Source organism: Desarmillaria tabescens (genome assembly GCF_030435595.1).
Source record: "Desarmillaria tabescens strain CCBAS 213 chromosome Unknown EV420scaffold_11, whole genome shotgun sequence".
Lineage (NCBI taxonomy): Eukaryota > Fungi > Basidiomycota > Agaricomycetes > Agaricales > Physalacriaceae > Desarmillaria > Desarmillaria tabescens.
Genome location: NW_026848310.1, coordinates 83,335 through 95,152, shown reverse-complemented (window position 1 = coordinate 95,152; position 11,818 = coordinate 83,335). Strand labels below are relative to the sequence as shown.

The following is an 11,818-nucleotide window of genomic DNA, read 5'->3' as shown; positions in this document are numbered from 1 at the left end:
GAAAAAGTGTGGAATTTGAAAAGTGATCATGGCCCCTCTAATTAGCTCCGAACCTGACGGGTATGTGGTTTCGGAACGATCCCATGGACGGGTTCCGACACATTTATCCAACCGGAGAGATATTACCCCAGATTTGAATGTGGAGAGCATCGCCGGGCGGCCAGTCGACCATATGGTAATATCGATATCGATACCTGCCGTATTAGTCCTTGTTGGTAAACGTCCTTGCCTGCAGACTAGGCTGCTCGAGATGAATGCCAGATATCAGTTAACAGTAGACCACCATGTCCTTGTATCTCTGCTGTGATTGCGGTGGCTCCAAGACGTCCGCAGTGATATGCGACAGTTCTGGAAAGATCGTGGGGCGCGCGCTCGGAGGTCCATCTAATTTTGCCTATCATTCTCTGGAAGCAGTCATCTCTGCTATTCGTACAGCCGTAACTGAGGCACTCAAGGAATGCACGACGGGCCCCTCTGTGGAGCCAGTCTCTTTATCGCCTAATTCGCCCAGTCCCTTCGCAGCGGCATGGTTTGGAATATCCGGAATAGACTCGCCGGCTGCCATCGATACCATCTCTCCTGCTCTTTCGACTCTGCTGGGCATCCCCAGGGGCCCCAGGCTCATGGTAGCCAATGACACCCATCTCCTCGCAGCGCCAATCCGTATGCATGCCGATGTGTCGTACGCCGTTACGGTTATCGGTGGGACAGGGTCGAATGTGGTGACGTTCCGAGAGACAGCTGGGGGCCAGTTAAAGGAGTTGGGCAGGATTGGTGGGTGGGGATGGATCCTGGGCGATGAAGGTGGTGGTTTTCATGTTGGAAGGGAGACTGTGCGCCGACTCTTGTATGAGCACGACAGTGCCTCTGTTCTGAGTACGCCAGCCAGGGAGAGCATCCTCAAACAGCGAGTACTGGAGTCGTTCGGTGTCAAGAGCGTTCTGGACCTCTTGACAGAGATTCACGTACCTCCTGTTCCATGGACAGACGCTGCAGCTCATCGTGTCATGCCTCGAGAGAAGCGACTGTCGTCCCTTGCGCCTCTCGTATTCAGGTGTGCATTTGAGGATCACGACGCCCTTGCCATCGACGTTCTTCAGACCTGTTCAGGTGTTCTTGCATCCCAGATTGCTGTCCTTCTGGGCGAGAAAAGCGAGGCTGCGCCGCGCCTCGTGAGAGCGCAGGAAGCCGTCATCTGCTTTGGAGGGTCGCTTGTCGGCGTGGAGGCATACAGGAACATGGTGCTGAGCCATCTTTCTGCGCAAGGCCATACGTTTGCTCATGTGGAGTTCATTGACGATGCCGCCGCTACTGGCGCTCTTGCTTTAGTCAAGGGATTGACATTATTTATTTAATTTATTTGACCAATACATGTTAACCAGCGACCACCATTTGCTCTTCAGGATGTCCCTTCAAGAACGCGTTCTATCGACTCTTTGAGCTCGTGCAGATAGTTTTCTTTTTCTATACTGTGGCCGCCGTTTTCTATACGACGATATACTTCGTGATTGACCCTCTTCAAAGTCGCATTTCATCGGCTGTCTCCTGGACCTTTCTTGACCGCACGGAAGAGACGGTTACTGTAAAACCGAGATTCAAAAACTGGACTCTGTTCTTAGAATCACAGGACACCTCTCTACCGTGGAAGGCTTCTACTGCAATTTCGGACCGTCCGGATCAACTAGATATCGCCTTTGCAATGGATGAAGACCTTTTCCTCTCAAAAGCTTTCTCCAGCTCTCTTCATCCTAGCAAAATTGTTCCCTTCTTTTATCGAGCTTCGGGTCGCTTCGACCGAGAGGATATTACGATCACGACGATTATCACGAGCAATAGGTTCCAAGTCTTTGCGCGCCTAGTCGAGAGATACAGAGGTATGTCATCCGTCACCTCCGACATTATTTCTACTACCATTCGTCTCTTACAGGACCTATCTCGGTGACTATACATGTCAATAATGACACAACCCACATTCTTGACCTTCTAGATTCCCTTGAAACGCTCTACACATCGTCACCGCAAATGTCGCGTTTCGTCGATGTACACTTGGTAGTCGACTTCTTTGACCGCCAGTTCAACACATGGAGAAATATCGCGCGCCTCTTTGCTCGTACAGACTTCGTTATGATGCTCGACATCGACTTTTACCTCTGTACAGACTTTCGTTCTGCTATCAGAAACAGCAGATCCATCATGGCAAAACTGAAAGAAGGACGCGCCGCACTCGTGATCCCTGCATTTGAATACACTACACACGAGGAAGGCGCGGATTACTCAACCTTTTCCAAAAACGAAAGAGGTGGGTTAACGATTTAGCATGTTCGGTTTCGCGATCCTATTTCCAACCCACAGGCACTCAAGTCCCTTATCGAAACTAAACAAATTGACATGTTCCATGCGTCTTGGGCACCGGGCCATAATAGCACTGACTATGGAAGATTTTACGCCGCTTCCCCTGGAGAAGTATATCAGGTGACGCAGTATCAAGCCGCATATGAGCCTTATGTGATATTCAAAGCTGACGGTCCTCCTTGGTTCTCTCATTCATACCCCGAGTCATATGAAGTTCTGATTTCAAGTTGTTTACACAGGTGCGATGAGCGTTTCGTCGGATACGGCGGTAACAAGGCTGCCTGCTTGTACGAGATGTATCTCTCCGGAATCTCCTTTTACGTCCTGGCAGATCATTTCCTAATCCACCAAAGCCATGCGTACGAAGAGGCTATCCGTAAGAATGAGGTCAGTCATTAAACATCTCCTTGACGTGGATATTACTTACTTTTGCTGTATAGCGCAAGTTCAACAGAAAGATATATAGCGACTTCAAGGAGGAAGCATGTTTGAAGTAGGTTGGACACCTCCTTTCTGCCAGCTTTATCAACGTTCTCTTTAGATATCTCGTCGCGTATCATGAAAATGGATTACTGAACACTACGTGGGGATACAATGTGCAGCAGGCATGTAAACATGTCAGAAGTGTATCAAAACTTTTTCAACAAGTGCGTGTCACGTTTCAGCCACGCGCTATTTCACCTGATATTCATATATAGATCATTTCGTTGTAAATAGATTGACATACGTACAGGTTACTACTCGCGAAGCTGTATTCTCGTCAGAAAACACGGACATATGACCTTTCCTAATCACTGGTTCAGATTCTATTTGAAAAAAGCTGTTCCCCGTCTTTTTCACATCAAGGGCTCCCTTTCGATGCGCTCGTCCGCTTCCGCTTACCTTAGGCTAGCGGCATTTCTCATTGGTAATACCAGTTTAGCATCGGGCCTTCTCATGGACGCCGAGAGTCCTCGTATGCAGTGCGTGCACTCGCAGTATGTCTTATCCAGATCATTGACGGCCTTCAATAGGGTCTATTGCTTGGGCACCACCGGATAATTACACAGCGACATCGCAAGCTCGTCTTTGAAGCAGATCTTCTTGATGAATCAGACGACCTTATAGCAACCCGATCATCCTACTTCAACAGGCTTTGACCTACAGTAGAAAATATAATGTGCCGTGCGCGTCTACTAGTTCACGCGTCGATGGACAAAGAACTCATTGCTGCTCTTCCTTCTTCCTCTTAGCAAGAATTGATTTGCTTCAGCGCGACTATGACATGATCGAAGCTCCAAGCAAAAGTATAGGTATTGGATTCCTTAGTAAAGTCTCGTGGGAACCCGCCTTTCTAACACGGCCCTCAGTCATGGACGGTGCGAAGGCAACGGCAGCTCTGTACCTCAGTAATCACCGCCGCGATGCAACAGTGCTCCGTCGCAGAACGTTCTTGATCTCGGGTAGAAACTGAATGGGACCACAGCTGTCTCGTGACCTTACAGGATCACCCTCGCCATCCTAGGACTGGCACTCATCGAAGTCGACACAGGGTAACTGATGCTCCGGAGTACTGTGAATATCCGGTGATTGTCAAGTTGGAGTCAGCCAACTTTCTAAGCGTCGGCATACCTCTGAACAAGAATACTGATGCCGAGAGTGTTGTGAGGAAAACTGGATTAGAGTGCTAAAAAAGAGGCACCAATGTCGTTAACACCGCACGAGGGAAGGTCATCGATGAAGATGTGATGCTATGATTCGTGCATTAGAAGACGGACGTCAATGTGAAGGGTGAGTACTATAAGCTCTATGGAAAATCATCTGCGGGTCGATGTCGACTTCGAAAAAAACAGAGGTACAATACCCGGCTGCTTGGGTACCCCTACATAACCCATCTACCTCATCTATCGTCGAAATTCGGGGAAATTTGTGACAAACTCGCAGAATTTCATCGTCGAAGGGAGCTCTGGTGCAGTGGTGGGTATGCACGTACGTCGCCGGAGTGCAGTGGTTTGTTCTGCTACTCATGCAGGCTTTCCAAACAGTCTCCACAAGGACGTCTTACTGTCTCAGAAGCCAAAGTAGTAGTAGTAGTAGTCGTCGCACTGGCAAAGGTCCCTATGAAGGGAACAGCCAATGTTTTCTACGCCGTTGTTGACAAACAAGTCAACATCGTAGACCGCGAAGAACCCATGCCGCTGTGAACATCGTTGGTTTCTTAGGCCAACGCATCTCACGGAGTTGGATGACTTCGAGGGGGCACTAAACAGATGTGATTACATTAGTCCTGCATTACAGGACTGTCCGCCCATAGTGCGAGGGGAGCTACATACACAGGTTCACTGCTATAAATAGTAAAGATATCATGTATGAACTTTGCCACCACACCCTCGATGCTGGACACTCTGAGCAAAAACCAAAGTTGTTCCTGCAGGGTGCATGGAGATGACCAAAGAAGGCCCATGTCCGGGATAATGGCGGCGATATCAGCTCTGAAACGATGCCTTCGATGAACCAGGGTGTTATTAGCGCAGCATCCAAGCATTGCATGCGGCTCGTCCTCCACAGCGACCTTACAGAAACGGCAAAGGCGCCAATGACGAAGTACGAATGGGCGATATCGTTCTTTCCAACGGAGAACCTCCACAGCCAATGTATGCGCTGACATCAACAGACGAGTCAACGATTTTCGATGGGAAGGGATGGGGAGATTCAAATAAGACTTGTATCTCGCAATCTTAGGCGATTTAGACATAAACTTGGCGAGCGCACGAGGAACGGATATGTCGTTATAGAATCCGCGGAGCATGCGGCCCTTGGGAGAACGGTTGATAACCTCTGTGAGCGACTGCTCGGCGATCTTTTCGACGTTGTCGATGAGATGGATAATGCCATCAATGGTGATATCCGCTGATGGAGACAAGGACAGAGATGGTGCAAGACGGCGGAGGACGTGTAGCAGGTCTGAAAACCATGAAGGACGTCCATTCTTGGCCAGGGACAACGATGCTTGCAGTGCCAGATTCGCGTAGTGCCGTTCCGGCAAAAACAGAAGATACTGCAAATAGGATAAAGCCAAGAGGAGACGACGGTAAGGAAGTGGTGTCATTCCCATTTCAGAATAAAGAAAAGCCACGGTAGAATTCTCATGGACACCCAAAAAGTGTCGGAGAAATGCATGGGAAACAGTGCACAGCTCTGCCGCTGTTCGCTCCGTGAGGTCTAACACAATTTCACAACCAAAAATCAGGTAAGGATCGATGCGACCATAATAAATGCGGCGACCCTCCCGAGGGGGTACGCAGCCACATTCATTGTCCGTCCGAGAGAAGAGCGCGTCCTTAGTAACACGAGCCTTGACGGCTTTAGCAGTGATGTGCTTTGTGAAAATGTATGCATCGCGGGAGTCGAGACGCAATCCGATGAAATTATATTCATAGACGTACGAAAGAGCATTCATTCCGACGAAGACGGAAGGGGCACTGTCCTCTGCAAAGGGAATGGATGTCCACAGATGGGTTTTGGATACGGAAATAGTCATAAAATTCGTTGCACACCAAGCATGAAGGTTATCTAATGCATGCTGCAGACCATCCGGTGATGTCGAGAACAGTGCGATGTCGTCGGCATGCTCGATGTGGGAGACATGGCGACCCATCCAGACAATGTCATTGGGGTGGTCAGGAATGGACAGGTCGGAAAAGTAAATGTTCCACAATGAAGGCGATAAGGTATCACCCGCAAGGACGCCAATAGAGGATTGAAAGGTATTGGAACAGGAAGATCCCGTTCTGACCACGTACTCCATTTCTCGGTACATATGACGGATCCAATCAAACATTGGTCCACCGACGCCAAGCTCCTGTAGCTTAATCCACAGGGTAGACAGATCCGTAGAAGGGAACGCATTCTCCAAGTCCACGAAGGCCACATACAAGACTTTTCCTTGAGCATGAGCAGAATCGATTGCCGCCCGGAGAATAAAGGAGTTGTTATGGGTACGGTTGTGTGCTCTAAATCCGTTCTGAGAGTCTGGGAGAGCATCTACGTCTTCTATCCATTCAGCAAGTCGACGGTCAATCAACAGGGTGAGAAACTTCAGCATGCACGACTGGAGACCGATAGCACGGTAACTATCGGGCAGGGTAAGATCTCGATCCTTCTTTGGAATTGCGGCCAAGAGACTAGTAAGCCATATGCGAGGGATCTCGTTGGTATCTAGGCAGTGATTAAATAACCTAACGAGATCATCGTCAGGTATTGCCAGAATCTCACGCTGGTTCACAAGGTCAATTCCCATTGCCGCAGAAGCACCCCTGCGGCGAATATGCTCTTTAGCATTTCGAACCTCTTCACGAGTAATTGGTCGTGAGAAGGAACACAAACGAGTAGTATCCGTGGTGTTCAAAGGCATGCTGGGGGGGATTCATGATGTACGACGATCCACTTCGAGTCTTCGCCGCGGGGAGTTAAACCGGCCCGACCACTCGGAATGCAATCGGAAATATCTTGTTGATGCTTATGCGCTTATCAATACGAAGTTACTTATATCAGTGTGACTCCGTCGAGTATCATCACGACGATAATACCCCGCACTCGACGCTGACGTAGGTTTTGATCTAGACGCTGCTATGGCACCTAAAGTTCTCCTCAGCGGTGAGTTTCCTTCAGCCAATGAATTGTTCACGATTGACTTGTAAATGTAGAGATTAAATGGGCTCACGAGGAAGCAAAGGAACTATTCGATGGTGTGGCTGATGTTTTGGTCAGACTCCCAACCGCTACGTCCAAAAACCGAATTCGTGACCTTTGTAAAGACAATAGACAAGAACATGGATAGATCCAGTTTCATCAAGGAACTCTCTCCAGGCGGGAAATACAGTGAAATTGTTGCCATCTTCAGGTCTTATAAGGCACCCTTTGGGCCCTACGACAAGGAGCTCATCGATCATTTCCCCCCGAGTCTCAAATGGATAGCGTCGAATGGCGCAGGCTATGATATGGTGGACGTCGAGGCTCTGAAGGCCAAGGGTAATAGTCTGAATATCGATCGTGTTATTCAAGTTGATTGACCTAAAATGATTACTCCCAGGTATTCATCTCTCCAACACGCCATCGGAAGTCGACGATGCCACAGCTACGACCGCTCTGTACCTGATTATTGCTTCAATGCGGCAATTCTCCTGTGCAGAACGTTCTTTGCGTAATATGAAGTGGAAGCCTGCTGGAATCTCCGCCGTATCGCACGACCTCACAGGAAAGACACTGGCGATTCTGGGACTTGGTGGTATTGGGCTACGTATTGCTGAGTTCGTGCATGCTTTCCCCATGCGCGTCATATATCATAATCGACAGAAAGCGGTGGGCGCTCCGGAGTACTGCGAGTACTTTGAGGATGTCGAAGAGATGCTCAAGCAAGCCGATATTTTGAGTATTAGTGTCCCTCTAAACACCCGCACTACAGGCCTCGTAGGAGAGAAATGGATTAGAACGATGAAGAGGGGCTCGATTATCGTCAATACGGCCCGGGGAAAAGTCCTCGATGAAGGTGCGATGTCCTCACGTCACAAAACGATATCGCTATGCTGAAGACGTATCGCAGATGCTTTGATTCGCGCTCTAGAGGATGGCCATGTACGTGTTTTTGATTACAGTTCTTATATCCACTTCCTTATTGAATACTCAGCTTGCTTCCGTCGGTCTTGATGTTTTACCTAACGAGCCCCACGTCAACCCCCGCCTTCTCGAATTCCCAAATATCACGCTACTACCTCATATGGGCACAGAAACGAGAGACACGCAGCAGAAGATGGAAGCGCGTGCTCTGACGAACATTAGAGATTATCTCGTACTTGGGATGGGCAAAGATGTTGTTCCCGAGATGAGAATGTAGAAATTGTAAATAAGATAACATTCAGTGAGCAATTAGCGCTCTCTTGACGGAGTTGCCTTTTTGATATACAAGGATGCCAAAGAAGTAGGCGCCGAGATCTGCCTCATGACTGCCTTGAGGCTGAGTATAAAAGAGCCCAGATGAGGAAACTTCGCTTTGAATCCTCTTCGTCTTTGTCAGTCATGCAGTCGACGCAACCTGTCTCTATCAAGACTGCCGTCAACGAGTTGGCGGATACGACGAAGGCGACGTGTGTTCAATTCATTTCGCATATTGGACGGCAAGCGCTCAAACTCCCTTTGTTCTCAGTGGTAGATCGTTGGATGATTTCACCGCAGGATTGGTTAAAGTCAATGAAGTATCACCAAGCATAGTGCGCCCGACAAAACTAGTGGGTATTGAAGTCCTGATAGTGGCAATTCTTGTAGGATAGTATCATGAAAGACATCGAAGAATTACGCGCGAAGGTGAAAGCAAACGGTGCACGAGAGAAAGAAGAAGTGAGTAAGGTGAAGAATAGGGTGCATGAAGAGCTCCAAAAAGAAATCTTGGACTCGCTAAGGTGCGGTTCCCTTTACATTAGAAGGATTGACCGACAAGTCTCATCATACTTCAGGTCACAAATCACAAGCGAGATTAAGAGCGTAATCGAGAAGGAGACTAAAAACCAGGTCGACCGCCAGATCAGCGACCATATTTCCATTCCTCTAGCCAAGCAAAAAGAAGAAACTGAGGGAAGATTATCCGAGGTCAAAGTGTCGTTGGTCAATTCGTGAGTTATGTATCATATCGATGGTACAATCCTGATACCGGGTAACAGGAGAGCGCGTATAGCCAATGCGGCGATTACATTAGAACATATGAATGACAAACTTGATGTGCTGCTGAAGAAAGATGGGGAGCGGAGTAAAATCTATCCTGCTGATATAACTTCGTTGCTTGCCTATGATGGTAAGCGTTATCTGGCCTATCTTAGAAGACACAGTACTGACGCCCTACAGCGAAAATGGTTCGCGATTTGCTCTGCGATTATGGACTGGAGAGCGATGCAGATCTCAATGTTAATTTAAATCGGTTCATTCACTATATCGGCGAGTGTTCTTCATGTCGTGAGCAAGTGTTTTCTTATTATTCGTCTTCAGGTATCCCGCAAGACTCGCGTATTGCAATAGCATGATGGATACGGCACTGGTATATGGCGGCTGTAATTCTTGGAGTATTTCTGTACAAATCAATGTTACAAAACCAAAGATATAAGCTGAGTGAATACAGTAGTCGGAAAAGGCGAGCCAAGCCGGGGGTGGCGTAGCCTTGGACTTCGAGCCAAAAATGGACACGATATTGAATGACCCTTCTAATCGGCGATAAATCATCACTTGACTGAGGATCAACTCAAAGCCAAGGACCGTAGCATCTCCATCATTCTACATCGCCACGATGGTTATCCAGCAAATGGCGGAACTGCTGGTATCATCCGACAATTCGTTTGCAGCGGGAGTTGGGCAATGCCTCCAGGCATTCATGGCAGCATCGAGCACGAATGCCCAGGCAGCGCCTATCATGGTTACGTTTGGGAATCGCACGATGGCATTCGGGAAGAAAAAAATGGCGAGCATGACTGGTCGCGTAAGTATTCGAACCTGCTGTCTCCTTTCTGACTCCTTCGTGACCGTGCCGCAGAACGCATTCATATACATTAAAAGCAAATTCGGGCTGCTGAATGCAACTACGCCTCTGTACCTCCATGCTGTTTTTCCAGGGGGGCCGGATGAGGAAGAAAAATATGTTGAGGTAGACTTGGAAGCTTTTGAAGAGCTTGTGGTGCACATTTCGAAATTGCGCATTATGACCTAGGTGGGTATGATGAGCTGGCTCTTGCAGCTCTTACTGAAAATAAAGAAAATTAGATGAAAGAATTCTAGTGTTATTGACGGCCGTGTTGGTTACGTAACATTTCTACATGTGGTGTTGCCTCGTTTCGTATTTCTTCGTTTTGTCTCTCTTGTAGTACTTGAAGAATCTTATGGCGGTGCGCCAGCCATGGCTCGTATATCCTCTGTTATCGTCTAATTCTCTTCTTTCCAGACCGTAGAATCGCCTCTGAACACCGTACATCAAGCTTACCGCAGACTCACCCATCCAGAACTTGTTCTTTTCCTCAAGCTACGAAATTTGCCCGCTTCTGGCTCTGACGATGAGCTCGCCTCTCGCCTCACCAACCACGATTTTCATTTGTACCACTTTCCAAATGCCTCTGGAATCGTATCTTCGTCGTCCAGCTCGGCGTCCTTGCTATTTCCCCATCCATCGAAAAGGCATCGTCCGTCTGGGATACCAGACCTTCCAGTAGAAATTTTGGCCGACATTATGGACCATGTCGGTGACTGGGAGCTTTCTAGAGCTGTCGGGGTGCCCACGTCCATTCCACGGCCGTTGGAGTGGTCTCGAGCGTCGTGCACTGACCATGCCATGATAACCGGCTCTCTTCGTCTCATCCGGGCCGTCGACCCCACTGTCAATCCTCCAACCAAGATTGGTGCTGACCTCGCTGTGCGATTTGGCTACGTCCGTGTCCTCGAATTCTTCCTGTCTCACCACCATGGCATCTTTCTCTCCATCTTCAAAGGTGACCTCATCCCGGTCAAGGCATCACGTCATGGTCGAATCAACATCCTCTCCTGGTGGAAACATGGCTTTGAGCATCACCCTGATCTTGTCCCCCCTCCAAAACCGGGGTCCATTGCGGATGCCATTGACGGAGCATCTCGAAACGGACAAATTGCTTCCTTAGATTGGTGGATGCGTTGCGGCCAACGCTATGGAGTATACCGAGGCCGCACTGGAGTATGCCAGTGCAAAGAATCAGATTGCGGTGCTTCAGTGGTGGAAGGAGCAGCATGAGCGCCATGGGCTCCCTCTCAAAATCGGCCGTGTCATGGATATGGCGAGCACGGCTGGACATGTAGAAGTCCTGGAGTGGTGGGCTACATCTCAGCTGGATCCCAAATATGATAAACACGCTCTTCAACATGCTAGCTGTCATGGGAAGGTCGAAGTGCTGCAGTGGTGGCTCGGAAGTGGCTTGCCATTAATATTCGACCAAGATGCGCTTACAGGAGCTACACGTCACAACAGACCCGACGTTTTAGAGTGGTGGGACAAGTCGGGTCTTCCCATCCAGTATCGCATGTGTGATATTGAGGAGGCCTTGGAAGATGCTATCGGAGGTGGAGAGAACGCAAGGCAGTGGTGGAAGCATAAAGGTGTCGATTTCAACGCCAACGACAAAGAGTGGATGAAGCTGCAAAACCTCAATTCCTAACAGTGCCCATTTCACCGAGCTATCTCATCTGACACGTTATTGCATTTTACTACGTCTATCGTTCTCCTTGCTCATGTTGTGTATCTGCTTAGGTCTCTTTCATCTATTCCGCATCTGTCCACACAATGTTTTCAACGCACGCTGTACTGTATAACAAACATATTTCCTTTGGACAGCAATTACCTCTATTACACCCGCACTTATTTAATAATAACCGATGGATTCATGCTTGAATTACTACCAAGGAATAGTATGCCGTGTTTGTTTTATTG

At 48.5% G+C, this 11,818-nt stretch overlaps 7 protein-coding genes across 7 annotated transcripts; 6 read left to right on the top strand and 1 right to left on the bottom strand.

The window, feature by feature from the left end:
• Positions 1 to 284: 284 nt before the first annotated feature.
• EV420DRAFT_1267260 (uncharacterized protein) lies at positions 285 to 1,355 on the top strand (the record flags this gene model as incomplete). The annotated part of the gene is made up of 1 exon (XM_060467380.1): positions 285 to 1,355. The coding sequence occupies one exon, from the start codon at positions 285 to 287 to the stop codon at positions 1,353 to 1,355; it is 1,071 nt and encodes a 356-aa protein (XP_060332815.1).
• Positions 1,356 to 1,699: 344 nt separating this feature from the next.
• Positions 1,700 to 2,849, top strand: EV420DRAFT_1619454 (glycosyltransferase family 49 protein; the record flags this gene model as incomplete). Its single annotated transcript, XM_060475474.1, has 5 exons — positions 1,700 to 1,874; positions 1,928 to 2,226; positions 2,353 to 2,534; positions 2,592 to 2,739; positions 2,793 to 2,849. 5 exons carry the CDS (start codon positions 1,700 to 1,702, stop codon positions 2,847 to 2,849), a joined length of 861 nt encoding a protein of 286 aa, XP_060332814.1.
• A 1,660-nt stretch (positions 2,850 to 4,509) lies between these two features.
• On the bottom strand, positions 4,510 to 5,495 carry EV420DRAFT_1529147 (uncharacterized protein). Its single transcript, XM_060472532.1, has one exon. The coding sequence runs from the start codon at positions 5,444 to 5,446 to the stop codon at positions 4,613 to 4,615; it is 834 nt and encodes a 277-aa protein (XP_060332813.1). The 5' UTR covers positions 5,447 to 5,495; the 3' UTR covers positions 4,510 to 4,612.
• Positions 5,496 to 6,962: 1,467 nt separating this feature from the next.
• On the top strand, positions 6,963 to 8,224 carry EV420DRAFT_1619452 (D-isomer specific 2-hydroxyacid dehydrogenase; the record flags this gene model as incomplete). Its single annotated transcript, XM_060475473.1, has 6 exons — positions 6,963 to 6,987; positions 7,038 to 7,096; positions 7,149 to 7,362; positions 7,424 to 7,879; positions 7,934 to 7,965; positions 8,018 to 8,224. The coding sequence occupies 6 exons, from the start codon at positions 6,963 to 6,965 to the stop codon at positions 8,222 to 8,224; spliced, it is 993 nt and encodes a 330-aa protein (XP_060332812.1).
• Positions 8,225 to 8,661: 437 nt separating this feature from the next.
• Positions 8,662 to 9,401, top strand: EV420DRAFT_1266819 (uncharacterized protein; the record flags this gene model as incomplete). Its single annotated transcript, XM_060467355.1, has 3 exons — positions 8,662 to 8,996; positions 9,045 to 9,175; positions 9,226 to 9,401. 3 exons carry the CDS (start codon positions 8,662 to 8,664, stop codon positions 9,399 to 9,401), a joined length of 642 nt encoding a protein of 213 aa, XP_060332811.1.
• A 96-nt stretch (positions 9,402 to 9,497) lies between these two features.
• EV420DRAFT_166108 (uncharacterized protein) lies at positions 9,498 to 10,412 on the top strand. Its single transcript, XM_060478916.1, has 3 exons — positions 9,498 to 10,078; positions 10,132 to 10,204; positions 10,317 to 10,412. The coding sequence occupies exon 1, from the start codon at positions 9,662 to 9,664 to the stop codon at positions 10,076 to 10,078; it is 417 nt and encodes a 138-aa protein (XP_060332810.1). The 5' UTR covers positions 9,498 to 9,661; the 3' UTR covers positions 10,132 to 10,204; positions 10,317 to 10,412.
• Positions 10,248 to 11,546, top strand: EV420DRAFT_1640419 (uncharacterized protein; the record flags this gene model as incomplete). The annotated part of the gene is made up of 3 exons (XM_060477099.1): positions 10,248 to 10,253; positions 10,310 to 10,939; positions 11,016 to 11,546. The coding sequence occupies 3 exons, from the start codon at positions 10,248 to 10,250 to the stop codon at positions 11,544 to 11,546; spliced, it is 1,167 nt and encodes a 388-aa protein (XP_060332809.1).
• Between the last annotated feature and the right edge of the window lie 272 nt (positions 11,547 to 11,818).